Source organism: Anser cygnoides, chromosome 18 (assembly GCF_040182565.1).
Source record: "Anser cygnoides isolate HZ-2024a breed goose chromosome 18, Taihu_goose_T2T_genome, whole genome shotgun sequence".
Classification (NCBI taxonomy): domain Eukaryota; kingdom Metazoa; phylum Chordata; class Aves; order Anseriformes; family Anatidae; genus Anser; species Anser cygnoides.
Window position 1 is genome coordinate 1,517,067 of NC_089890.1, and position 26,586 is coordinate 1,543,652.

At 58.9% G+C, this 26,586-nt stretch overlaps 1 protein-coding gene across 2 annotated transcripts in view; it reads right to left on the reverse strand.

Annotated features, from left to right (window-relative positions):
- Positions 1 to 14: 14 nt before the first annotated feature.
- Positions 15 to 26,586, reverse strand: part of HIP1 (huntingtin interacting protein 1) — a 50,874-nt gene continuing 24,302 nt past the window's right edge. For both annotated transcript variants that reach the window (XM_066979421.1, XM_048050107.2), the window contains exons 2-31: positions 21,260 to 21,323; positions 20,405 to 20,547; positions 19,633 to 19,689; positions 18,290 to 18,370; positions 15,854 to 15,930; positions 15,542 to 15,603; positions 13,420 to 13,560; positions 13,014 to 13,071; positions 10,664 to 10,739; positions 10,136 to 10,267; positions 9,379 to 9,476; positions 8,940 to 9,012; positions 8,360 to 8,543; positions 8,194 to 8,282; positions 8,003 to 8,119; positions 7,734 to 7,835; positions 6,551 to 6,745; positions 6,125 to 6,272; positions 5,892 to 5,978; positions 5,581 to 5,688; positions 5,358 to 5,494; positions 5,115 to 5,225; positions 4,907 to 4,965; positions 4,586 to 4,679; positions 4,103 to 4,203; positions 3,862 to 3,967; positions 3,548 to 3,671; positions 3,295 to 3,356; positions 2,661 to 2,772; positions 15 to 2,220 (exon numbers count right to left, since the gene is read on the reverse strand). In XM_066979421.1, coding sequence (XP_066835522.1) covers positions 2,210 to 2,220; positions 2,661 to 2,772; positions 3,295 to 3,356; positions 3,548 to 3,671; positions 3,862 to 3,967; positions 4,103 to 4,203; positions 4,586 to 4,679; positions 4,907 to 4,965; positions 5,115 to 5,225; positions 5,358 to 5,494; positions 5,581 to 5,688; positions 5,892 to 5,978; positions 6,125 to 6,272; positions 6,551 to 6,745; positions 7,734 to 7,835; positions 8,003 to 8,119; positions 8,194 to 8,282; positions 8,360 to 8,543; positions 8,940 to 9,012; positions 9,379 to 9,476; positions 10,136 to 10,267; positions 10,664 to 10,739; positions 13,014 to 13,071; positions 13,420 to 13,560; positions 15,542 to 15,603; positions 15,854 to 15,930; positions 18,290 to 18,370; positions 19,633 to 19,689; positions 20,405 to 20,547; positions 21,260 to 21,323 — 3,009 coding nt within the window. In that variant the 3' untranslated portion in view covers positions 15 to 2,209. The remainder of the gene's footprint in view (positions 2,221 to 2,660; positions 2,773 to 3,294; positions 3,357 to 3,547; positions 3,672 to 3,861; positions 3,968 to 4,102; positions 4,204 to 4,585; positions 4,680 to 4,906; positions 4,966 to 5,114; positions 5,226 to 5,357; positions 5,495 to 5,580; positions 5,689 to 5,891; positions 5,979 to 6,124; positions 6,273 to 6,550; positions 6,746 to 7,733; positions 7,836 to 8,002; positions 8,120 to 8,193; positions 8,283 to 8,359; positions 8,544 to 8,939; positions 9,013 to 9,378; positions 9,477 to 10,135; positions 10,268 to 10,663; positions 10,740 to 13,013; positions 13,072 to 13,419; positions 13,561 to 15,541; positions 15,604 to 15,853; positions 15,931 to 18,289; positions 18,371 to 19,632; positions 19,690 to 20,404; positions 20,548 to 21,259; positions 21,324 to 26,586) is intronic.

Below are 26,586 nucleotides of genomic sequence, written 5' to 3' on the forward strand. Positions count from 1 at the left end.
GAAGCACGCAGAGCTGGCACGCAGGGCCGGAGGCTTTATTTAAAAACCGGCAACACGAACGCGTCGCACGATGCCAAAACCCGCGGGGCAGCCGCGCCGTGCCCGCCCCCGCCGCGCGGACGGCCCCGGGCCCGGAGCTGGCCGCGGCCCGGGAGGGAGAAAGTGTTTGTGACCGAGAGCAGCGCCGCGTCCCCTGTCCCCCGTCCCCGTCCCCCTCCCGCCACCCCGGGGCCCGGCCGGGCCCAGCCTGGAAACCTGAGGTAGCAGCTGGTGGTCGCCTGCGCCAGCGAGACCCCTGAGAAGCCGGCGGGGGCTCAGGGGCACCCGGGCCTCCCCGTGCCCCCGCAGCAGAGGGGTGGCTCGTATTGCTTTCAGAGGCACCGGGAGGCCGGGGGCTCTCTGGGGGCCCTGGCAGGCTGGGGATGCGGAGGGGGTGGTTTGGCAGCAGCTCGCCGTGGCGGGACCCGTAGGGCCACGGGGTGCCCGCACGGGGCACGGTGGCTGTCACCTTCTCCCGTGTCTGGGGCAGCCCCAGGGCCACGGTGCTGGCTGGGGTGGCTGGGCAGGGGGCCGCGGGCAGGTCCCACTGCTCCGAGTGGCTGGCACAGCTGACGCACGTCACCAGGAACGCACGTGGCGACAGCCCAGCCACCCTGGGTGATGATGGGTGCCAAGGCCACCCACTCCCCTCCATGGCCAGGCAGTGCCAACCACTGCCACCGCGTCCTAAAAGGGAGAGTGACCAAATGCTGCCCCACAGCACCCTGCCGCAGTCCGCTCCTGCTGGGAAGGGCACCCCAGTCCCACGAGGGAGACAGGTGTCCGCCCGGCTTGGCCGTGGGCACATCCCAGCAAACCTGGGGATGGCAAGGAGGGGCGGCCAGGCGCGGTGAGGACATGGCTGTGCACTGCTGTGCGCTGGTCTGATCCCACCATCCCCGCCACAGTGAGACGAGCTGGGGGCCTGCAGGGCTGGGGGCTGGAGGTCACCCCCTGCCCTGCGAGTCCCCTGCTCCAAGGCACAAAGGTTCCCTGGCTGGGGCGGGATGTTCAGCACCAGCCCCACGGCCGCCCCTGCCCCTGAGGACAGTGGCACGCCAGGGCCGCTTGCTGCAGCTTTGGGGCACCCTGGCTGCACCCCGACCCCTCCGTGCTGCTGCCCTTGAGCCACTCCACGCATCTGGGAGCTGCTGGCCTGGGAGCAGATGTTGCCCAAATGTGAGCCAAGCACCTTGTAGAGTGGTTTATTGCTGGCATTGACACAGTGATCTCTCAGGGCAGCGCAGCGCTGCACAGGGCCAGCCAGCCCAGCTCCTCTGCTCCAAGCGCTGCTCCAGACAGGGCACTTTGGGAACACGGGGACAGGAGCTCGTCACAACCTTCCTCTCACTGCCAGCCCAAGCCCTCCTCATTGCTGGCTGCTCCCAGCACTGCTGCTGGGACCTGGCCTGGCTGCCAATGGGCCCAGTGAGCTCTGCAGGGCTTGGAGGAGGCAACGGCTCTTACCGCCAGGGTTCAGCAACCCAGGCTGCCTCGTGTGAACGAGCCCCTGACCCGGCAGCAGCACGGGACCCTGGCCTTACGGTGGCCAAAGGCACTCTGCTCCCACACGGACTCACCCACCACCCTGGCTGCTGCCAGCAGCTGAGCGGGCCAGGGGGCTGGGGCCGGGGGAGCATGCCTAGCACCAAGCCCCGAACTAGCCCAGCAGCACCAGCAGAGCCAGTTCCTGACCCCACCGCAGCCCTGCGGCCCTTTGCACCGGGCAGGCTCCTTCCCTTGAGGTGTTTGCGCTGAGCCAGTTAACGCATTAAGGCTGGAGAAGCAGCAAGAGGTGAAGGAAACCCGAATGCTCCTGGTCCGCCAGAGCTGGGTCAAACAGTTCAGAGAATCTGTGCAAAAATGAAACTAAAGGGTTAGAGACCACCCCAGAGACCCCCCAAGCAGCTCTAATAAATACACGTGCAGTTTGCAGCTGGCGTGAGGTTGGGCGGCTGGGGAGCCCTCGCTCCTGGCCCCAGGGTCTCCCTCAGCAGCGACGCGGCTCTCGGTCCTCCAGCGCTGCAGGCGGCTCTCGGGGAACGCAGAGGACGTGTGCTTTGGGGTGGATTTTGCACCAGTTTATTGTGTATCTTCTGAAGGGGCTGCACCAAGCTGGGTCCCAGCCGACCGAAGGGGTGTCTGCTGCTGGCTGCTTCTGCTGCAGCATCTAGTCGGTGGCTGGAAAGGGGAGAGACAGTAAGGGGGTGTAGAGCAACGTGCTCTCCCTGGGACCCCAGGGTTGCACACGCTGTGGCTCCAGGGCAGCAGCACCCCAGTGGCACGCGGGCCAGCTGGCTGCAGAGCCCAGGGCTGAACAGCGGGACCAGCAGGGATGGTGGGGCTCCAGGGAGAGCTGCTCCTGGGTACTTGACAGCTCCCACAGCCTTTTGCCCAGGCCAGAGTCTCCATGGCTTTGGCCACATGTGCTAACTGCTGCCGGGCTCTGCTTTATGCCAGCTGCACCGAAACCCCTGCCCTGCCTTCGCTCACTGCCTGGGTTGTGGGCAGGGCTGCCCTCCTGCCTGCTTCCCAGAGCTGCTTCCCAGCCAGAGCAGCAGATACAGCCTGAAGGGCTGCTGCCCTCCTGCAGTGCCCAACCCCTGCCCGTGGGTACTCACCATCCTCCTCCCAGCCCTCTGCCACTCCTGCCAGCTCGTAATGCTTCTTGCGCAGCTCCCCCAGCTTCTGCCGCTCCTTCTGCAGCTGGTTTTCCAGCTCTAACACTCGCACCTGAAGGACAAAGCACATGCTGCTATTGCTATTCTGTGTCCCTGCAGCACAGCCAGCTCTGCCACCTGCGTGCTGCAGCACTGCCACTGCCACCCAGCCCCACACCAGCTGTGCTGGGCTTCCTAACACCAAGCCCAACATCACTGAGGTACGTCCCATTAATGTTCCGACAGCAAAAGTTCCTGGAGAGGGGACTGAGCTCAGACGTGTCTGAGGTTGGGGAAAGCTCAAGGAACAAATGCGTGCTGCTCCTGGGCAAGCCCAGCCTTCACTTTCATCCGCTGGGCTTCACCCACAAGCTCCTGGTGCCCAGGTGCTGGTCATGCTCTGTGCTTGCATGGCCTGCTTGGGCAGCAGCTGGGAATGGTGCTTGAGGAGAAGAGTTTCTTCACCAGGAGCAAGAAAATGGCTCAGCTCTCCCCTGCTCCCACTCCTTGGAACAGCCTGGGCACCCTCTCATCAGCCCAAACATGCCAGATGCAATGTTGGCTGTGTTTCCGAAAGTGCAGAGGAAGCTCCTACCTGAGAGTCCATTTCTTGACGCTTGATCTGGGTTAGTGTCATGCTAGAGAAGTCCATGCTGTCTGCAGAGACAAAAACACCATGTCCCCTTGGGGGCTGCTCCCCAGCGTGACCTGCCCTCCCCAGCAGCTCCTGTGCTGCAGGCAGAAACCACCGTGCACGTGGATATGGCCAACTGAACACCGAGACCGCAAAGAGTGGAGATCTGGGGGCAGGTCTGTGCTGCCGGCCAGGCCTGCAGCCCCGTGCTCACCTTTCTCCTCAATCTGTGACTTGCCAGACTTGGTGGAGGCCACCACGCCAGCTGTGGCCTGGTTGACACCCCGAGAAGCTTGCTGGAGCTTGGCCAGGTTGGCGCTGTCTTTGTCTGCCTTCACCTGCCGGGGCCGAGAGGGTGTACACGCTCATGCCCCACCAGGTCCCACCATCCAAGCCAAGGACCTGGCATGCCAGCTCCGGCCTCACTGTGCCACCAGGTCACCCTGGTCCCAGCAACCCAGCTGGGAGCCCCAAAGCACAGCCAGGGGAGCAGTGGTGTTTCCGCCACACAGGGCACAGTGTTCCTACCTTGGAAGCTGCCACCAGCTGTGCGGTGCTGGCTGCAATCTCATGGGAACAGACCATCAGCTCCTCAAATTTCCCTTTCCCTTGCACCACCAGGTCAGCAGCATCGCTGCAGGAGGGCAGAGAAGGGCTGGAGCATCTCTCGGGCCAGCTCTGTACTGATACCACCTCACCTCTCACCCTTCTCACCTCCTGCCCCTTGGGGACAGCAAGACCCTGCCACCCTCCACAGGGTGCCACTTACACCATGACAGTTGCTCCCCAGCCCACAGCCTTGGAGGCAGAGATGAGGCCTTCTGTCCAGCGGGAATTCTTGGCATAAAACTCCTTGGGTGACGCTGCGCCCTGCAGAGGAGAAGGGAACAGTCACGTGCTGGAGCAAGGGGATGCGCCCTCACCCCGGGGTGACAGGGTCTGGGGCCCCCAAACCTCTGCTCTTAGGAGACCAGAGTAAATCAGGATTTCATTTGAGATACAGATGAAGTGGAGCAGACACCCAGCCCTAGGTGTCATGGGCTCCCCTGTGCAGCATGAGAGCTGTGCTGATGGCATTTGCAACCTCTGGGTGCAAAACAGAGACCTGGGGCCGGGGCTTTGGGCAGACAACCTCAATGCTGACAGCTGTCCTGGCTGTCAGCACACAGCTCTGCACCACTCCCGTGGCAATCCCGTGCTGGCCAAGTCCCTGCCCGCCCACACTGCCCTCCCTCCCTGCCCGCCTGCTCACCCGTCCGCTCTCCACAATCTCTCGCTGCAGGTCCTTGGACGCCAGGACCAGCACCTGGATTGCCTGCATAAGGCCTGTGCAGGAGCCCAGGATCCTGTGAGACAAATCCCAGTGAGCTGTGGGAAGGCTGGCACGGGTGCAAACCACCCAGCTGGTGAGGTGCAGAGACCCCAGAGCCTTGAGGAAGATGCCCACCCTGCAACACTGTGTCTCGTTGTGGCTCCCCAACTCACTCCTGCATCCCCAAACCCTTCTTCCTCTTCCCTTAGCACCTGGATTTAAACCAGTACCTTAATCTGTGATGCCCTGGCCGCTGCTCACCTCTCATTCACTTCCAGTTTGACCCCAGTGTCACCAGCCCGGGCCTTGCTCAGCATCTCCTGGCAGAGGGGAGAAGCCACGCTGAGCCACCTGCACCGCCTGGCTGCCATGCCCAGCCTCGTGCAGGTGGCCCCATGAGGCGCGGTGCCCAAGGGTGCCCTGAGGCTTGCAGTGACTCCGTGGGGCAGCCCTTGCAGTGCTGGTTCACCTCAATCCGTGCAGCCGCAGTCTCGATGGCCGCTGATGTAGCTGCCATCTCCTTGTCCACCAGATCACCCAGCTCCTCCTGCTCCACGTCCAGTCCTCTGGGTCGCAGCTCCTGGGGACAGGACGGAGAAGAGTGCCTAAGGGAGGCACAGCCCCTCCACAGGTGCCACCACCCTGCTTGTCCTAAGGGGACCGTTGTTCCCCATGCCCCAATCCCACTTGGTGGTGATGCCCATGCACCCACCTCCCCAATGGCGCTGATCCGGCTGAGGCAGCTGGTCACCGGGGCGCAGTCGGCGCCCTCCACGCTATCCAGGTCTTGCAGGGAGCTGAGGTAGCTCGTGGCCTCACTGCCGCACTGCTTGCACATCTCCAGCAGACCTATGAGCGCCGCAAAAGAGGCTGAGGGTGCTGCCCGTGAGGCCAGAGACCCCCGGCCCCTGCCCACCGCAGCTGGAAGCACTCACGGTCAGCGGGCTCCATCGGGGCCATGTGGGAGGTAGCACTGCCTTGCAGGATGGTGTCGCTGATGAGGTGGGCAAAGAGGGCCACGCAGGGCAGCAGGCTGCTCACATCTGCAGACAGAGAAGGCGCGCAGCTCAGCTGAAGCGGCCTAGGAGCCCGTTTAGCTCTCACTTTTGCTTCCCCTGTTCCCGCTTGGGCTCTGCAGAGCCTAAGCCTTGGCTGTGGCTCTCAGCCCCGGCCTCTCACCCTGCGGCTTGCTGGAGATGCCACCTCTTGCCCACCTGAGCCCTTCCCCAGGGCTGCTGTGTCTCACCTGTACGATTGGAAAGGTATTTTCTGTGCGCATCCTGCAGCCTCTCTGTGCACTCAGAGGCTGCCAATGTCCTGGACAGGAGGTAATCTGCAGGCACACAAGAGACACGACTTGAACAAAGTACAGCGCAGCGTCTCTCCATGGCTGGGCTGTCCCAGAAGAAATTGGGGAGGGTGGCTTTGCAAGGCCACTGTTTGGGACGCGCTGGCTTTGGTGGGCACTGGGGAGCTCACCTGCTGAGCCAGTGCAGCTGATGTGAGCGGGGTCCTCGAGGCGACTGAGGGCATCCTGCACCATCCTCTCTGCCTCCCGTGCGCTGCCCTGCAGCAGAGCAAACTGCTCCTCGGCGAGGCGCCGCCGCAGCGTCCGCTCCATGCTCTCCTGCCAAGGCAGTGTTAAGTGTCAGGCTCCCTCCCCACCGCACCGGCTGGCAAACCCTGACACCCCTCCACTGCCTCCAGCTCTGACAAACGCCCACAGCCAGGGCTTGGCACTGGGCTTTGCTCTTGTCCCTGGGGACCAGCACTGCAGCAGCGGGCGGCCAAGTGCCATGGAGAACTGCTCCCCGTGTGGCTCCTCACTGCAGCAGAGTGGCCCTCGGCTCCGGGTGCGCTGCTGGTGGTGCTGGGATGCCCGCGCCAGCGGTGCCCCTGGGGTACCTTGTCTTGCAGCTGTGTCTGCAGTGTCTCCAGCTCCTTCTTGCTGCTCTCCTTTTCGCTGCTGAGTGTGTCCTGAAGCTGCTGCAGCTCAGCCCGCAGGGCTGCCATCTCCTCACCATGCCGCTCTGCCGCCCGGCTCAGGCTGTCTCTCTCCTGCTCCAGGTCTGCTATCCGGGTGCTCTGCTCTGCTCCCACCTGGCCGGGCACAAAACACCCATCAAGACTGTGCTGAGGGCATGGCATTGAAGGGATGAACCCTTGCATTTGGAGAATTGCTTGTGGCTTGTGGTCCAGGCCCAGGCCATCTCAAGCACTGCTGCTTGGTGCATTGCAGCCCACACAGCTGCGGGCAGAGTGCAGCCCTGCATCACCCATGCCAGGCAGCCCAGCAGTACCTTTGCAGCAGGGGACAACCTTGTGTGGGGCCAGCTGAGGCTCCCTTGGATGCCATTCCACTTTTATCAGCTGATGACTGTCGTCATCCTGATGCATGAGCAGATGAAGGGCTCTTCGACCCGCTGCAGCTTGTCTGCCCACCCTGGGGAAGGGCAGGTCCATTTCCCTGACAGCTCTCTGCCTCTACAACAAGCCTGGAGACCCCCAGAGCCCTGTGCTGCGAATGGCCATGTCTTCACAGGCACAACAGACCCTCTGGCACAGCAGTGAGTCCAAAGCAAAGGCCTCTGACAGGAGGGCATGCTGCCTGCCAGCGTTTTGCAGTGGGCAGTCACCCTGTCTGACTGCTTTTTCACCTGGGAGGATTTAATCCAGCAATTTCTGCCTCACTCACACAGGAGTGGATTGTTCAGTTTCTCCATCAGAGGCTACAAGACATGGGGGTGAAGGCTGCCTGCTGGCTCTAGGGCAATCAGCTCCTGGGTCCGTCCCCTCTGACCTGGGAGTCCCTGCCGCTGGAAACTACTGCTTGGTGCAGCCTCACACACGAGTGCTAAACCCCATGGTGTGATCACTGAACCCATCCACATCTGGGAAGGACAAGGACAGAAAGCTGGTTATTGGCCCACTGGCACCTTGGTGGGTAATGCCTTGCCAAAGCACCGTGACAACGGGCAGACCGGCCTTTCTGCCCCAAGCCCATCCGAGACTGAGTGGAGAGGAAATGGGGCTGGGCTCAGAAACCGGAGCAGGGTGGCAGCGGCATGGCCGCGGCGGGGGCTCTCACCTGCGTGCTGGACTCCAGCGTGCCCTGCAGGACCTGCAGCTCCTGCTTGCTGGCCGCCAGCTCCTGCTTCAGCGTTTCCAGCACCTCGGCTTGCTCCTGAGACTGTGGGCAGGAGAGAGGTCGCACCGAGCTGGCCCCTGTGGGGCACTCACCTGCTTCCCTCCGAGTGTAACCAGGAGGGTCCCTTTTGGGGTGTGAGGCCCCATCCCTGTCCCCACCACCTGTCCCCATCCCCAGGACGACCCCATTGTGCCATGCGCCCTACTCACCTTCCTCTGAGCCTGCTCGCTCACCCGCTGGAAGGAGTCCTCCAGCTCCTTCTTCTCCCTCTCCACATCGCCCTGGGCCTGTCTCGCCACTGTCACCTGCTTGGTCACCTCCGCGTTCTGGGGATAGCAGTGGGAGCTCAGGGGCCAGCCCGGCCCAGGCTGCACACCCCGTGGCTGGCTGTGGGGCCCACCTTCCGCAGCAGGTCAGCGTGGTTCTGCACCAGCTCGCTGTACTTCTCCTTCAGCTTGCTGTATCGCTGCTCGTTCGCCTGTGCCCTCCCTGCCACACACAGGGTGAGGTGAGCACTGGGGGCGCCCTGTGGTCCCCCCGCCGGCCTCCCCGGGCCCTCTACTCACGTTCGATCTCTGTCAGGCTCCTCTGCGCTTTCTCCGTGTCCTCCCGCTGCTTCTTCAGCTCCTCCAGCTCGGTGCGCAGGAACTCGCTCTCGTCCAGCGCCTGCTGCTTCAGGTGCCGCTGCTCGGCCAGCTCGGCCTCCAGCTCGCTGATGCGCCCGCGCAGCTGCAGGGTGCGACGCTCGTTCTGCGGACATGGCAGGGGGGCAGCTCCCGGCACTGTCCAGCGCCCGGCAGCCCCAAATGCACCAGATGGACCTTGTGCAGTGGGGTAGGCCACATAGCGCAGCTGTGGGAGCCCTTTCCCCATGCACAGCGGCTGCCCCACACGGCTGCTCTGTACAGACGGATTGCTGCAGAGGAGCTGGAACCACCGGGTGCGGGGCAGGACGCGGACAGGGTCGGGGCCTCACATCTCCGGGGCAGCAGGGTCACAGCTACCGCCCTGCACCACCCCGCCGGCCCCTTCACAGTGCGAGCTGTCCCGGTATCGCCACATGGTCCATTGGCCTGCAGCTGCGGGGTGCTGGAGATGATGTGGCCAGCATGCACCATGTGCCACCAACCGGCTATTGTCACCCACCTCAGCCTTGAAGCTCTCCAGCTCCTCCTTCAGGGCCCCGATCTCCCTGTAGAGCTGCTCTATTAACCGGTCCCTGGGAAGGAGACACCAAGCACCCCCTCAGTACTCCCGGCACTGACACGGGGATGTGGAGACAAGGAGAGAAGGTCCCCATGGAGGCCACTGTGTCCTCAGGGACAGCTGAGCTCAGCTCTGCCTCCTGCTCCACACTGAAACCCATGGACAGGAGTGCTTGGGGCTCCTGGGATTGTGCTGGGTTTGGCCATGGCCCTGAGATGGCCCAAGTGGGGACATGTCCCTGGAAGGGGCTGGGTGTGGGCAGCCACAGCACTCGCTGGCAGCTGCAGTGCTGCGTTCTGGGGAGCTCCCGCTCTGCTTCGTCCTCCCTCTGCCACCCAGCGTCGGGAGGAGCCATGGAGCCACTGATGGGAGGACTCACTTGTCGTCCTTGTTCATCCCATTCTGACTGTTGAAGTTGAAGGGGTCGCTGCTGAACGAGCTGCCAAAGATGTCATCAAACTTGTTGTCAAACAGACTCTGCAGGAAGAGAAGCACAGGGGCCCAGGTGAGCACTGCTACTCCCCTGCTTGTGCAAGGGGCAACGGGAGCCTGCATCCCCCGCTGTTCCTCGTTGGATTGCACGTGGCCATACAGAGCCATCCCACCGGCCAGCAGGGCTGCTACCTGCAAATGCTGCCCATCTGGATTTCCCAGAGCCCCCACAGCCTCATGCACAGGCAGATCCCAGCACTTCCTACGGGGCAACTGTGGTCCTGGGGGGCAGATCCCCAAAGTCATTTCACATTCCTTTCCTTAAAATGCTGAGTGCACAAGAAGAACCCTTCATGGTGCAAAGAACTCCTCACCCAGCCAAAACATCCATGCAAGCACAGAAAGCTGTAGGGCAACGCTAGGAAGGAAAACATCCCCCACCAGCCATCACTGGAGGGCACCAAACTATTAAGAGAAGCACCGTGGGACGAATTCAGCCTGACTCAGACACGGGCAGCGAGCCCAGGCTCCCCACTGGGCACCCTGCAGCACCCACCAGCAACACGCAGCACCCACACAGCCCCTGTGCTGACGCTCAGTGCTGCCTGAGCCCCTGCGACAGCACGGTTCTGAGAGAAAGTGATGGGTGCGGAGCCAAAGGGCAGCACCATGGGCACAGCCATGGGCAGTGCCTCAGTGTTTACCTGTGACGCTGTTTCCATTTCCACCAGGTCTGTGATGGGCTCGCTGTCGGGCGAGGATGCCTCAGCGGGGATGACCACCACAGGGCTGATGTGCTCTGACAGTGCTGAGGCTCGCAGGAAATTGGGAGGGTTCTGGGGAGGGAGGAGAGCACAGCTGGAAGGTGTGAGACCTGTCCCACAGCAGGGCTACCGATATGGCTGGCCCTGTGTCACACTTGAAAAATCATTTCACTCCTCATCCCTCCCAGCTATGCTGCCGTGAGGAGGGATCCTGGACCCCAGCCCCCTTGGGACAGCGTGCAGCCAGAGAGCAGCTCCATCCCACAGGAACATTAAAAGCACCTGACCCAAGGAAGGTGCAGGGATGAGCCCTGGGCCCCACAAGCCCTGAGTTGCCACCATGCCCAGGAAGCAAAGCAGGTGGCACACGATGCTTTCTGGACACAGACTGCCCATTGCCATCAGCCCTCACTGCTGCTCCCAGCTATGGGGATGGCGAGGGCTGCACCAGCACCGTGGTGCTCTCACCTCTGGGAGCTGTGGGATCTGAATTAGTCGTTTGAAGTACTGCAGGTTACTGGAGCGATAGAAGAGGTCCTTCAGCCTGGAATGGGACAGAAGCTGGTTAAGGAAGGCTCTCCGTGTGCCCCCGTTTCTCACTGCTGCTCTCATACATCCCCATCAGGCAGCTCCTCTGCACACCCCATACAAACCCTCGCCTGGCTCCAGAGCAGTGTCACCACATTGTGCTGGAAGGGACGGGAGCATGTGCCACCACCAAACCCATGGCAGGTCGTCAGAAGACCCCAGCCCCCAGACTCCCACTGCTGGCAAAAACTGACTGCCAGAGGTTTTCTCGCATAAACCCAGGATCTGACGAGCAGAGGGAAGGACCTAAGACCACAAACCATGGGAGAGCAGCTGCACTGGGTTCGACCAGAGGCCCTGCCACCTCTCTGCGCTGTCCTGACAGTAGCCAAAATGGTAAGTCTTGAGGGAACAGCTGTGAAACAGCCCCACTGCTCCCATTACACCCCCAGCCACTGGCTGGTCAGGGCTTCCTGCACGGAGGCTACATCTGCACCATCACCTTCAATTCTCTGCATGAGCATCTCCCCATGAGCAGCCCTGCCTCCCTTCTAGACCGGTTTCCAGTTCTGGCACCTAGAGCAGCCTGTGATAAACGCTCTCCACCCCTGGTTTTGCGCCTGGTTTTATGCAAGAAGAAAAGCTGCAGCTGGGGACCCAGTGTGGGACTGAGGATGCTTGTGGCTCCCCCTCTATTGCTGCCACCCCAGCATCCAGCCTGGTGCTGCCACCACCATGAGCTGCCATTCCCTCGACACGGTTGATATTTGCTCCTGGGTCTGTCCTGGGCGTTCAGAACCCGCTTACAGCCTAGCCATCTGCTGATGGTTGTGTCTGGTGTTTTTCCCCCAGGCACTGCTTTGCAGTTTTTGACCTTGATTCGAGATGTCCTATATTGTGCAGTCTCAGTGCTGTGACATCCTCCTGCTGCTCTTTGTGGCCAGTTTTCATTCTGACTACCCTAAATAACTGCGTACCACAGGCCATGGCACTTCACTGCCTGCTTGCTCTTGACCTCATTTAAAATACAATGAGCAGCACTGCTTCCAGCACAGTCACTGGGGATTACCCTGAAAAACCCACTAGTACAAAACCTGATCAATTGTCTCCTGCCTTTCAAGCAGTTGCTAATCCAGGGGAGATCTGTCCTTCCATCTCAAGGCAGCTTTTTATTCCAGAGCTTTTGGAAATAAACATGCTCACTAGTGTCTGCGCATCGCATGTGCGAGTTCCCAGGTAACTGGGTACATGTGATTTGGCTCCGGCTATTTGCTCCTATACTCCTATCTGTTGCTATTAGAATCTCTGCTATTGATATTTTAATTTGGGACAGTGCCTCAGACAACAGGACACATGCCATGAGCAACTTTACCTTTTCCAGTTCTGAGTTGTACCCCAAAAAGACAGTTTTTCCCTCTCACAAGCCACCTCTGCTTGGTTGCATGACCTGAATTTGCCTGCAAAGTCAGGTCTTCAGAGGACAACACCCTGAGCTCTGCAACACCAGAAGATTTTCTCTTTTCGCTGCTTCTTTTAACAAGCTGTCTTTGTTTGCCTTTTTTTTTTTTTTTTTGAAATTAAGCACTACTCAGGGAAATCACTTTTTCATGTGCCTAGAGACTACAAAATTGACTACCCAGGGGCACACCAGACCCTGTTGCCTGCAACAGTATCTCAAGCTGTGCCCAGGCACTGCCTGAAGGATGGCAGCTGGGGAAAATCAGGACCTCCCCACGAGCACCCTACCACGTTCAGCTTCTCAGCCCTTGCTAAGCAGGTGCTTTCAGTGGCAGCAGTGCAGTGGTGCTGCGTAGATCAAACTCCTCCAGTGAAGCCAGGAAGGGCAGGGTTGGGTCCTCAGCAGCGACGGAGAGACTTTCATCTCAGCACGTCAACTGCAAATTGCAGTTAAAATTGCAATTAAACGGTTTGAGGGTTTTAAATCATCAGCTGGCGCTTCACACGAAATGCCATTAGCGGCTGAATGCCTCTTTAGAATTAATAATGCAGTTATCTGGTAATTCAATAGCATTGGATCAGCCAAACGGAGTGGGTGTCCTGGTGAAAGCATCCCCACTCTAGGAAAGGCGCTTCCAAGCAGAGGCAGAGAATTCGAAGCAGGCTGATTTTGGAGCCCTGCACTAGACAGATTCATGCATTCCCTCTGCCTCCATTGCTCAGCTGCTGAGCCTGAGTGCAGAGGGCTCCAGCACCCCAGGGCTCCCTGATCAGATCTCGGTAGCCAGAGCATCACCTGGGGTGGCAGCTGGCACCCCAGGTCTCCACTTACTTTCTGAACTGCTCCAAGAAGCGGTCCCGGTGGCCCTGCAGTGTGTCGGCTGGCAGACCTGGGAGAAGCAGCAGATATAAACCTCACCCCGCGTCCCCACCCCAGGAAGAAGCAGGGCTCCAGGGGCAGCCTGGCAGCACGGCTACACAGGGACAAGCATTTTGCAGGGACACTTGTCCTCCTCCCGGGGTCCAAATGGGGAGCCCCAGCCACAGGCTGGCAAAGAGTGCAGACACCTGGGTGTTGCTAAGCGGCCAGCCGGGCTGCTTCCATGTAGGATGCCCCAGCAAGCTGGGCTGGGGGCACGTGGGTGCCCGGAGTTGCCCCATGCACAGCCTGCTGGCTCCCCACATCCCCTCCACCCCTCTGAGCTCCTGGCTCTTGGGCAGGCACAGGGGGTACTCACAGGAGTGGAGCTTGAAGAGCAGCTTGACCGTGTAGTCGTAGAGGTGGCTGCAGTCCAGGATCACCTGGATGAGCGGGGCAAGGCGGCACTGCCCCGCAGCCGTGACCGACACAGAGCGTGACATGTCCAGGGAGCTGAACACTGCCAGAGGGGAGCAAGGACACGGTTCAGAGGGGTGGAGGGAACGTCAGGCTGTCAGAGCTGGGATTTGTGTAAACCAAAGAGACAACTGCCTTGGAGCTAACGGTCTGCACTCCTTTACAGCCAGAGAACAGTGACAGCCCTCTGTGGCTAGCCCATTTCTTCCCAAACCAGGTGTCTGACACAGGTCAGCTTGCTGGGGCAGCCACAGCAATGCCACCTGGAGCAAGAGACCTGCTGGCCTGTGGAGCTGGGATCCAGCCCACGTCATGTAGCTGCCTGGTCCCAATTTGTGCCATGAAAGTTCAGCAAGAGCAGAAGCTCCCACCTGTGACTCTCTGGCACCACACAGGCGTGGGAGCTCTTTGTCACCATGCGGTGAAGGTGCCTGGTCCTGAGCCAGCCTTCAGCAGGGAGCAACAGGACAAAACCCACCCCAGAGTGTGCAGGGACCCTGAGGCTCCTGCCAGCTCCCAGCTGAGCTCCCGAGGGATGAGACCAGCTACAAATACCGGAAAAAGGCAGAGGTGGAAAGGAGCTCGGTGCATGCTCCAGCGCTGGGGTGGCTGCCAACCACCTGTTTTGGGAGATGACTCTGGGAGCAGGAGGAACATCACCGGCATCCCGAGGTGTGTGTGCACAAAGCCAGATGCAGCCCCAGGGCAGGAGCGTGCTGCGGTGGCAGACAAAGCAGGTCACCCTGCGCTAATCCCAGCTGGCCGTGCTGCTCAGCCTCTCCTGCACACAGATCTGTCAAGCCTCTGTGCTGGGAAGCACCAAGCAGCCTCGGGCTAAATAACAGACAGCACAAATATTCTCCAACTCGGAGGCAGGCGGGAGCAGGGGCCACGCTCCTGGTGTGTGTGGAGCATGCTGCTGCACCGTGTGTGCTGCTGGGGAGATGCTCCAGAAACACCCAGGAGAAGATGGCAGGGATCCTCTGCAGGGAGCAGAGTACAAGACACGCTGGAGCAACCCACATAACTGCAGGGGACATGCATCCCACTGCACTCCTTGACCAGTAGAGGCACGTTTTATGGATCAGGGTCATGTGTGGGGTGAGCCAAGCTATGGCTGCCTAACCAAGAGAATCTTCATGTGCATTTATACAAAGCACTAACACAGCTGAGTTACTGAAGCACTCACCAAGGTACATGGGAGTACACAGGGGGGAGCTGGAGGCCAGCAGAGTGAGGTCTTGAGCACCGCAGCCTCCGGTTTCCACAGTGCACCTAATTGCATCTAATCTGTTCCCATGCAAGTCCTGGGAAAGGGATGCCTGGCAGCTGGGAAGGAAGGGCTGCTGCCGTATGTGTCTGGGGACCGTCTTCAGAGTCTGGCATTATGCATCCCATGGTGGCCTTGCTCTGGTACTTCTTTAATTTGTCCCAAACCCAACCCTGCTAGAGTGTGCAGAAGCACATCATGGTCCTAAGACTTGAGGTTGACTTGTTTTTACCTCCCTGCCTGATTACAGCCTCTGAGAGCATGAGGAAGAGAGGGTACTCCCACACCTCTTCCAGCTCCAGCACCACTGCAAGTACCTGGGGGAGCTTGTGTTCTCCACTAATAAAAGCCAGAAACTGTCACAAGCCCACAAGTAAGATGAGAAGAAACTCAGCTGATGGAGGCTGTGGAGTGAGAGCCTGAAGCTGTGGAGTTAAAGCCAAGGGCATGTGGGGGAGAGTGGAGCTGTGCAGTGCAGTGCAGCTGACCCCACACAGGCTTCCCAGAGCTGCAGGAGGGCTGTGACGAGGCTAGAATGGCTCTGACATTAGTTACATAAGTTAACATTGGTTAACATAACATTTGGTTATGTTAACATAACATAATTGGTTAACATAAGTTCATCTACGAACAACTGTGGTGAAGTGCACGGAAAACAGACGAGCCCCGACGCCCTCAGACAACTCCCTTCCCAGAGCCGGTGCTGCCGCATGGCGCACACCAGGCCCACACACCAGGGTGATGAGGGGCTCACCTGTCTGGAATAGGTTCAGCTCACACTCCAGGTAGTCAAACATCTCCACCGTCAGCTGGAAGCTAGGGAAGAGGTTGCCAGGAAGGTTGGGCAGTGTCCCTGCACAACCTCACCCCGTGCCGGGGTGACACCCTGCCTGCTCGGGAGGGACGTGACAGCCCTGGCCGGTGGCTTTGTCCGCTCACAGCGCCCATGGCAGGTGGTGGGGACAAGGTGCCAGACAGGGCCACGTCCCTGGCTTGGAGGGGCAGCCGGCGAGGGTGCGCAGAGCTCCCCATCCTCCCCCTCGCCACCCGCCTGTCCCGCACTCACAAGTTATTGACGTCGCTCTCCCCTGCCTCGTCGAGCTGCCGGTCGGACATCTGGAGATTGCCGGGAAACCGTGGGTTCTGTGGGGGGAAGAAGCAGTCAGGGACGTGGAGGGGCTCCCATGCCCGCCGTGGCTCCACACCAGGACAGCTGGCCTGGTGCCCCTGCTGAACCAAAGGATCCCGAGCTGGGCTCCTCGGTGCTGAGCAGGGGCTGCTGCCCCCAGGTCTGCCGGTGGGCTAAAGTCTCGATATCCATCACCAGATCCCTCCAGCCTGGCAAAGCAATGCTGAGAGCCCCAAAGGGGCTACACCTCATCCCTGCAGACTCCAGGCTGAGGACGAAGGCCAGTGATCAGCCTGAAAGCCCCATCCTTTGCCAGGAGGAAAAGTGAAGCTCAGCAAAGTTCCTCATCCACAGGGCGGGGGCTGCAGCAGTGGGGAGCGGCTGGTACCTGCTGCTGCAGGGGGAAAGTCCTGCTGAAAAAAGACTAACAAGAGGCCTGCTGAGCCCTGGGTGAGCAGGAGCCAGAGCCTCCATGGAGCCTGTACTTCCAGCAAGAAAAGTCAGTTCCCTCTGGGCTTAGAAACCTGCCCAGCTGCAAAGAGATGGGGCAGCAGCTCCTGCAAGGCTGAAGAGGAAAGGGCTGCAGGGCGGAAAGGAACTGCCGTTTGCCTGGGAGGGCAAAGCCTCTTATTACTGCCCCAGCTAGTCAAGGTACACCATACTGTGGCTCCAAACAGAGCTGAATAGGGATTACAGGTACAGGCTCAGCTTCTGAAAACATCTTTTCAGCAGAGCTCAAAAAGAAAGAAAACACCGCAGGTACCCAACCTGCCACAGCCAACTACTTTAAGCATTAGAGCACTTGAACCCACACAGGGCAGTGTTTGTGTACAAGCCCACAATGACTTTTCATTCTGTTCTTGGAGGAACGCCTTTATTTTAATGCCACAAGCATAAGAGAACGTCTGCCTAAATAATAAACTCCATCAACAGGCGCACTGCTTCCCAACGCCCCACGGGGCACATCGCATTCCTTTCTATAAATATGCTCCCCATCACCTTTGGCAGCCAGCACTGGCCGAGCTGCGTGCGGGCACGCTGCAGCAACAGACCTGGAGCCGGCCAACTCTGACCACATCCTCTCCGAAACTTAGCCCAGACAAGGGACCTGCACAGCAGCTCTGCCCTGGAGGCTCAAAACAAGCTCCTGAGGCAGGCACACAAGAGAGGGGGGAAAAAATCTAAGCTGTTCCCCTGCTCCGAGTGCCCAGGAGCACCCAGAGTCCAAGAGCCAGAAAGCGTGGATTTTAGTGACTGAGAATGATTATTTGAGCTACCAGACCACAAGCAGGAGACAGCACTGGGTGGAACAGGATGGGACACCATGCTGCTCTGCTGACTGTGGCTGGGACCCAGCCCTCCCACACCACCCCATGTTCAGCAATGTTTAACAAGTAATTTAACAAGTGATGGGGGCAGACCCTCTGGCAGCTGTAGAAGAGCAATTTGTTTTGTGCTTCATCCATTGCTGACCATGGCCAATAATCCTCACTGCTGGTATGCAGGTTGGAGCAGGTGCTGCTGCTCATCCTCTTCCATGCACAAACAGGGACGCCCCACTGGCCTGAACCCCCAGCTTCCCTCCCTGTGTTCCTGGTGATACATGAAAGCTGGGCTCCACGCAGGATTTTCAGGACATTTACACTCCAGCACCGGCCCCTGCCCTGCCTGTGCTGCCCTTACCTGGCCCTGCTGCCAGGCAGGAGCCCTTCCTGCAGTGCACTGCAGCTCTACCTCAGCCTGCCCTGCTCAGCCCGGCACACTGTGGCTCTGCCCCCTCTGCCTGCCCAGAAGGTGCCTGGGCTCCTGCAGAGCTCAGGAGAGGATGTGCACCCCAAAGCTGGGGGTCTTTCCCGCTTTGCATAGCCCCCTGCATCCAGCACAAGGAAGACCATGCCAGGTGCCACCATGAGAACAGCCGTCCCCGAGGCTGTGGTCCTTGGGACACTTCTGATCCAGACACTAGCAGTCTGGGGCATGTTTCACGATGGTCACAATACAGAAGAGGACATGCTGGGGTCACAGCCAGGATGACACTCCTGCAACATCTCTGCCAGCTGCTGTCCTGCATTGCCACCAACTTCTGCCCTCACAGCTCCCTGGAGAATGAGCTCCCACAGCCCAGCTGCGCTTTGGGAGCAGGGCTGAGCCCCAGGCTCGCCAGCACCCATCCCTCGATGCAGCAGTGGCTCAGCCAGGCCTATCTCTGGTGCCTGGTGCCACAGCCAGGGTCCACCAAGCCATGGCACAGTGCTCTTGACATGCTTCAACTGCCCTTTGTGAGGCAGCCCATCACTGCGGTCCGAGTGACAAGCAGGCTGGGGACACGCGGGGGTGGGGATGGGTTGGGATGGGATGGGATGGGACGCTCACCTTTGTGTGAAACTCCATCTTGGTTCTCAGCAGTTTGAGGTAGATGCTGCACAGCTGTCCATAGCCCTCGCTCAGGTGGCCCTGGGGATACCAAGAAGATGTTCAGACATGGGGCAGGCTGTGCCTTCAAAAAAGCCTTCTTGCCTTGCTGCGGGCAGTGACAGATCTGACCCCTGCCTACCTGGACTCCTGCCCCATCCTACTGCCCTGTGCCTCTGCCCTACGCTGCCTGGGTCATCAGCACTCAAAGGCCCAGCACCTTCTTCATCTTCCTCCTCCTCCTCCTCCTCGATACCCCACTGCCACGCAGGCTGGCCAAGCGCAAGCGTGCTGTGCCCTCTGGGATACTCAGGGGAGTTCTGTTCACTCCCACCACCTGCATGCGGTTCAGGCCCTTTGTATGGGCCTGGGGAGGGTCACGGCAGGGGATTTGGCCACCATCTTCTCATCTCAGTCTCTCGTATTGCAGATTTCAGTGCTGCTTTTGACTGTCAGAACACTTCTACTGGGTTTTGCCATAAAACAGAAAGCATATTACAAAATCATAGAACAACGTCAGTTGAAAGGTACCCACAAGGATCATTGAGTCCAATTCCTGACTCCACACTAGACTATCTAAAAATTAAGCTGTATTTCTGAGAGACTTATGTGAATGCTTCTGGTACTCCAGTAGGCTTGGTGCTATGACCACTTTCCCTGGGGAGCCTGTTCCAGTATCTGAATATGTTTAGTTTTGCCCAACGTGTTTGATTTTGATGGAAGGGGATAGTGAATGCGACCTGCAAACCAAGCTTGGTGTGCTCAAGCCACCCACCCATCGCACAGAGCTCAGTTTCAAGCTGCATCTCTTCAACCCTCCTTGGGGGTCCTGCTTGCCTTTCAGCTGCCCTGCGCCCCTCTCCTGTGCTGTCCCAGGGATGTTCTTCTCCACCAGCGTCATCCTCCTGCTTCGCACATCCCCACAGCTCCCAGCCCATCTCCTGCAGCCTGCCTTGCCCTGCTCTCCTGTACTTCTTTTCACCTACTGTAGCTGGAAAAAAAGTCACTTAAGCTATTGTATTTCTTGCTATAAATACTCCATCTCATTCACCCCTCTCTGTAGCACAGTGAAGCAAACTGAGCAGATATGGCACTTCCAGGCCAGGAGGCTCTGGGGAGGTGTTGAGACTGTGGTCACGAGCAGAGTGAGCCCTGAGGGATTTTGTGTGTCCCTGGTGCTCAGCACCCAGCATCCAGCTCCTCGCAGGTGAGATGACCACACAGTCCCTGCTGAGGAGCTGGCCCCAATTCACCCTCCGTGGGGCAGCCACAGAGTCCCACAGCTGGCAGGGTCAACCACTTACCCACATCCTGCTCATGTCACTCAGCTCGTTCTTGTACCTCACAGAATCCTTCAGGACCTGGACGGATGAAGAAGAAAATAATCAGCAAGTGAGGGTGGCATGCAGGGCACTGGGGGCAAAGTGTGCGTTATCACGACCCAGCAATTAGTCTAAGGAATGGGTGCTCTGGGCACGTTCCTGACTCTGCAGCCAGCCTGCTGCCCTGTTACATCCCAGCCCCAGAGTGCCTCCATCTCCCTGTCCATGCACAGGGCAGGATCCTGTTTGGCAGCTCCTGCATGCATGCCAACACCCTGGGGACAGCGGTTCCTCCAGCACTGCAGCCATGGTAGGCACCAGGGGGAGTTATTCTGCATGACTTAGTGCGGGCTACTGCCGGCAGACTGGCACCAGGAAGGCTCCTGCAAAGCACATGGGGAGGGATGCCCTGGCCAGTCCCTGCTGAGGACTCCCTGCTGCCTTTCACTACTCACAGCTGCGGGAGGGTAACGTCTGGCTGACACCCCCACTGCCCCATGCGGACCCCCAAGGAAGAGCTTTGGCCCCAGGCTGGCTGCTGAGCCAAGCTTGCTGCACTGAGAGGCGTTGGGACACTGGTACCAGAGCTCTGCAGGACACAGCTGGGGTCAAGTCAGGGAATGGGGGGACTCCAGCATTTTGGGGACAGACATCAGTGCCAGCACACAAAATTCAAGGAAAGGGTCAGGAGTCTGAAGGGTGCTGATGAATATGAGGTCTCCTCATGCAGTTGGGAGCATGGGACAGCACTCACATTCGAATGGCCGTCGCGGAGGAGCTTGTGGAAGACGTGGCAGAACTTCCAGCAGAGCACGGCGTTGCCTGAGAGCGGCAGCCGGTTCACCACTGACCAGAAGGTCTGTGCCCCCTTTTCGTGGTGCGTGCCCAGGATGCATGGTGGAGGCCAGTCAAGGAAACAGAGATGGAAGTTGTCCCACAGCTTGGATGGCTGCTTCGAAACCACCCCCAACCCTGCAACCCCATTGGCATAAAACACGGGATCTTGCAGAGCATCTGTGCCCATCCCTGTGAATTTGAGGGGACAGGAGAATGAACCCCACAAAGCTGGGCAGCAGAGTGTTGGTGCCAAGTGTGGGGCAAGCAGGGCTGCTGTGCACGAGGCACACGCTGTCCTCTCCCAGCCAGCACCCGCAGAGCTGAGGGGAGCCGAGCCACCAGTGACAGCCTGCCAAGCCCAGGCAATGCTGCCCAGGCACCCTCCACACTGCTGCCCCAGGAATGCCACAGCACGCTCAGAGTCAGGTGGGCAGGTCCCTCCGCTGACCCTGCTGCGATGCCAGAGGTCAGCTTTTAGTAACAGTGCACCTTTGGAGATGAAGCACCTTTGACCCAGCACCATCTGCCCCTCCATCCCTCCCATCACTGCTCCCATGAGATGGCCTGGACTAAACGGACGGATTGCTGGTGCCGTGCCAGGAAGCCCTAGCCAGCAGGGAGAGCCCCTGGGGGTCTCATCCAGCCCCCCCCAAGCACCCCAGCAGCCAGCCCGGCACCCCCACCACGTGCTGCCTCGCCGCGGGCCCTTTTCCAAGTGGCCCCAGCCAGCTCCCACGCTTGCTTGTCCTGTGGCCAACTCTCGGAAGGATATTTCTGGCGTGCTTCTCCTTGACAGCCACTTCCTGTGTATTAATAGCCTTATTGATGCTGACAGTCTGAAAAACAGAAGGGGGGGGATGAGATGGGAAGGATTTGGGTTCCCCCAGTCCCCCCGCTCTGCCAGCACCTGTTGGGGCCTGGGTCCCATCCAGGTCCCCGGCCCACGAAGCAGCTGCTGGCCTGTGCCAGCTGGACGCTGCCCATTCCCGGATGCCTTTCTGGGATGTGCCTGGCATCTGCCAGGTTCAGCTGCTGCCAGGATTCATTTACTCAGCATAATAATGATGCAATTAAAGCAGCAACCACAAAAGGACCCTCTCCTGCCCTAGAGGTGGTGGGGCAGGCAGGGGAAGACAAATTTCTCCCCTGACCTTGGATCACAGGCAGCAGCCAGCAGCTCCAGCTCTGCTTTCTGCTGGGGGCTGAGCAGAGAGGGTGTTTCAGGGAGGACGGGGAAATCCAGCGCTGGAACGGTGAGACCACCATGAGCAGTACAGAGCAGAACAGGACCTGGGATGGCTGTGTCATTTGGCAACAAACAACAGGTCCCAGCTTAATCAGTACCAAAGTGGAGTGACGGGTGGGCACTGGACAGAGGAACTTGAGCAGCTTTGTGAGCATCCTCAGCCATGGGACGGTTTCACCATGTGCATGGTGGAGGCGGAGGGCAGGAGATGCACCCCCCCCAGCTCTCCCTGTTTCCTGCTGCAGTTTGCCCCCCTCCAGCCCGAACCCATTGACCTCCACGTTGCAGCCCAGCTACGCTCCCGCTCCCACTCCCGTCTGCACCCCCTCCCAGCCCCACCACATCCCTGCAGCCAGGGACTCCCCAGCTGCTCCCGCCCCACTTGGAGCTGGCACAACCCTCCCCAGTGCAGCCGAGCCCACCGTACCCTCAGGCTCCTCTCAGCTCTCTGCCAGGAAAGGCATGGTTTGCAATGCAAATGTTGTGGACTTTGTGAAGCCCACATTGAGAAGCATGGGCACAGAGTGAGAAGCCAGTGCGCTCTGTAGCCTACAGAGAGGCAGTTGCTGGAGGTGTTTTCTTTACAGGATTTTGAGTGTTTTTTTAGCCTTATCCTCTTTCTGCAGCTGCTTTCTCAAGGGCGCAGCAGGGCTGGGAGCTGCACTGGGGCTAGGAGGTGTCTTGGCTCTCACAGGCACACAAACCTTGTGGGACCGAGCCTGTTCCAAGCCCAGCCACAGGCAGTGGTCAAAACCAAGCTGGTCAAGGAAGCTGCTTGGTGTGAATGCTATGATTCTGGCATGGAGCCACCCGCTCCTCAAGCTCATGCTCCGCTCACAGCAGCATCCAGCACCTGCTGGACACCAGAACACTCGTGTTCCCGGTGCTCCGTGAGGATCCATGCTATTGATGGAAGAAATAGGCTGGCTCAGCTCTGTCAGAAATAGCTAATTACTGACGCAAGCTAATTAAAGCAGTGGGACTGATTCCAGTGCCTTACTCATTGACAGTCCGTCCTGCATCCCCGCAGCACTCCACATCTCCAAAATGTCCTCGTAAGGGAGGCAGCACCATAGGGAACCAAGGGCACAGCCACTCACACCCCACGCACAGCTGGGCATGGCCCGAACTCCCAGCAAACAAGGTGAAGCACAACCCACCTTCCCCCAAAACATCTCTGCCCCCAGGCACCCGCCAGCTGGCGTGGGGACAATATGCTTATGGGCTGAGATGGCTTCTGCTTGAGCCCACAACTGCAGCCTCAAGAGGAACCCCCCCAGGGCCAAGCACCCCTCTTTAGCCAAAACAGGGTGTCCTGGTTGTGCTGTGGGGACACTGCTGCTCACTCCAGCAGTGGACAACAGCATGGGGGCTTTAGAGCACGGCTAATCCATTTATCCCTTTGCTTTTTTCACCACCACCCATATGGCACAGGCTCTGCTGAGGACACACACCAGTCGCCGGCCATGCTGCGCTGCTGCTCGCCGCGCTCCCTGCCTGCTGTGAGCATCCTGCACCAGGCCAACCCGGCTGAGGTGCGGGCACGGGGCAGAGCCTGCTGCTCGGCCTTGCTTAATGGAAGCTGAAAGAGACCCTGCAGGGATGGTGGAGGGAACCCGGACGGTTCCTTCTACAGGAGGCCGCAGGCCAGCAGTCCCGGCCCCACGCCCTCCTCACAGCCGGCCTGGGGCTGGCTCCAGAGGGAAGTGGAGCCGGGGGGGTCCCGCATGGCCTCTGTTCCCCCGGAAAAGCTGGAAGTGGAGCTCCAAGTTTAAACTGCCGCTTCCTGTTGGCTTTTCCTGGTGAGTCAAGGACAGGGCTTTGGCGCAGACCTGGCAGGCTCCTGGCGCTAGGAACATCCCCAAGTGGAGAGGGACAGCAGGGGCAGCGGCCACGACGCCATGCCTGGCCTGCTCTGCATGGTGGCCTCTGGGAGTCCCGTCCCCAAGCCCTGCTGTCCCTTTGAGGCCCAGTACAGACGACGGGGAGGTTTTGGGCTGGAGGGCCTAATGATGCTCCAGTGCTGCCTGCCACCACGGGCTCAGGCAGAGCCGCCACAGGCATCGGGCCGCAGCAGTGCCCATGAAAGCAAACAGATGTGGAGTAGCAGCAAGAGCGTTTTGGCTGCCAAACCAGGTCAAAAAGGCTGAGGTGTCTCACGAGAGATGCCGGGCAGTCTTGGAAGGAGATCATACACCTTTTATGCCAGCTGACAGGCTGGGAGAAGCTTGAGCGAGGCACCACTCCCAGCCACTATGGTGTTTTAATTGTGAGCTTCTCCACCGCAGTAGCTGTTTCTGACCTCCAGGCCATGAATGTTTCCTTGGCGGTGCCACAGCCCTGCTCTGGTTTCTCTGAGCTGATGGAGGGATGCCAGAGCTGGCACTGGGGCTGGGGCACACATGGGGAGACTGCCTGGGGAGACAGGCATGCAGTGGAGATAATGCCTCTGCAAATGCACCCTCCCTGTACCCCCTCATTTCCTCTTTTGTGCAATCCTTTGGTGCGATGCCACAAATTTGGGCTGGAGAGGAAGTGAGAGGAGAAGCTGGTGGAGCCCCAGTGGGCCCCACGCACACAGCAAGAGCTGCTGGGGTTGCACCACTGCATCAGCATCCCCACAGCAGGGCCATGGGGCTGGAGCATGGGGCACAGCTCAGCTGAGCAGCTCCTGGAGCAGATCAACCAAAATACAGCTCCGGGTGTGTGACCGCAGGCGCCACCCGGAGGGACAGAGAGGCACAAAAACACATGTGGGATCTGAGACAGGGCTACAGAGGGCTCTCTGAGTGCAGTGAGACCAGTCCCTCTCTTTCACATGCACATGTAGATATGCACATCCTCATTCCCCTTCCAGATTTCCCCAAATTACGAGCTTAGCATCCTTTGAATTGCAAATCTCCTATTATGCAGAGAACAGTTCAGCTCTGCACAGTAGCTGCATGGCGCCTTCCCACATCTCCTTTCATTTCCAAAAGGAAATGAGTGTTGATTAAAGAATCCAGAGCTATTGCAAATTATTTGGAGAAACTGAGTAAGTTGCAGCGCAAATCCTCTTAGTAATGCTCCTCATTTCTCCTTAATTCCTTTCTATAAATGGATAGCTGGGATTGAGCATACCTCCGGAAAACTGCTCTCAACCAAGCCCTGCAGACACAGGGGCTCCAGGGGAAGCAAATGAGAAGATCTGACCAGCGCAGAGCTGCCTGGAAAAATTTGTGAAATTAATTAAAATGCAAATGCCAGCTCAGCAAAGCTCCACTGTGGTCGCTGGGCAGCAGGGCCGGGGGGGGGGCAGGACATGACAATTCCCCTGGGAGGTGAGGGAGCCTTCCAGAGGTGTAAATCACAGCTGCTCAAAGGGCACGCGTCTCTTTTTAAACATCACTCAACTGCAGCAGCCAAAAGCAAAACACAGGCTCTCCAGGCTCAGGAAAGGCTTTCCGCTGTGACGTCCCAAAGCAAAGCGGGCTGGATAATGCCCACCCGAAGCAAAGTGGGCTGGATAACGCCTGCGGTGATTCATGACCCGCTCAGGACTGGGAGCTCCTGAGAGCTGCAGTAAAGCATGGGCATGCCCAAGGAGGCGGCCACCACGCTGCTCAGCCTCATGGCCTTATACAGTAGCACCCGAGCAGGGAACAGCCCTGGTTTTGTACACAACCGCAGTGGAAGGGAAGTGAAGAAAGAGAGGCTGTGGAGGCAGCGTGGCAGGCCAGGTGGCATGCCTCATACACACACACATATGTATACATTTCTTTGTACAAAATAAGAGGCTGCCCAGCAAAAACTGGGTGACTCGCAGCCTTCCACCGTAGTCCTAAATGCTCTCTTTGAACTGGGAGTGAGAGGAGACATAAAAAATATTTTCCGACCTTTAATCTGGGCAATTTGGCTGCATCAGGGGCTTCCACTGCTGGACCCATGAACTTAGAAACAAAGTGCTCTTCTGCCTCCCACTGAGGAGCTGAAGCCACTCCAGGGATCACACACCCTGACCTGCTCCAATCAGCCACAGAATACCCAGAAGGGCACAAGTCTCAGCATTTGCCTTCACTTGGGCTGTAAGAAACAACCACGTTTTTCCCAAAGCAATGCTTGCCTCTGGCTTTAGACACCCTGAAATCTCACCACATCCACGAGGGTTTGCACATTGCTGTCAGGGCTGGAGATTTACTTAATGTCCACTCGGGAAAAGAAAACCTCAGCTCCTGAAGTAACCTGCTCTCTGAAAGGCCATGCACGGTCCGGCACGAGCCAATGGCCTGGGGCAGCGCAGGGCACTTTGCTACGGGGAACGAGCACTGCATGTGAGGTTCTTCTTGGTACAGACATGGCCAGGCCAGAGGTGATGCTGCGCCATGTAACATCACTGCCTTCAGTTTTGCTCTCCTGAGGCTGGGAAGACGATGACTTCAGACCTACATCATGCTTGGCCTCCCAACCATTAATGCTCACCTGCACAAGTCAAAGCATGACGCGAGTGTTATAGAACAGCACATCCAGCACGTGTGGTGTTTTGAGGAGAAAAGCCTATTGCCCCGGGACAGGAAGGGGTGGTGCAATGTTTAGAGGTCTCCATCTCATTCTGCACACCACAAGGAAACACAAGAGGGCTGAGCAGCTGTCGGACTCCTCAGCAAGATCTGTGGCCTCCGCCTCATGAGCCACAGCACTGTTATCACAATAGAAAACATAAAATAATTCAAGGAATGCACATTCTGAGTGCATCTGAACATAAGAACAGAGGAGACCATCCCACTAGCTCCCAGCTACTCCTGGGGGCAGCAGAGTGGCATCAAACTGGTGGAAAGCATCTGAAGTCGTGCTTCTATGAACTGTATGTGCAAGAA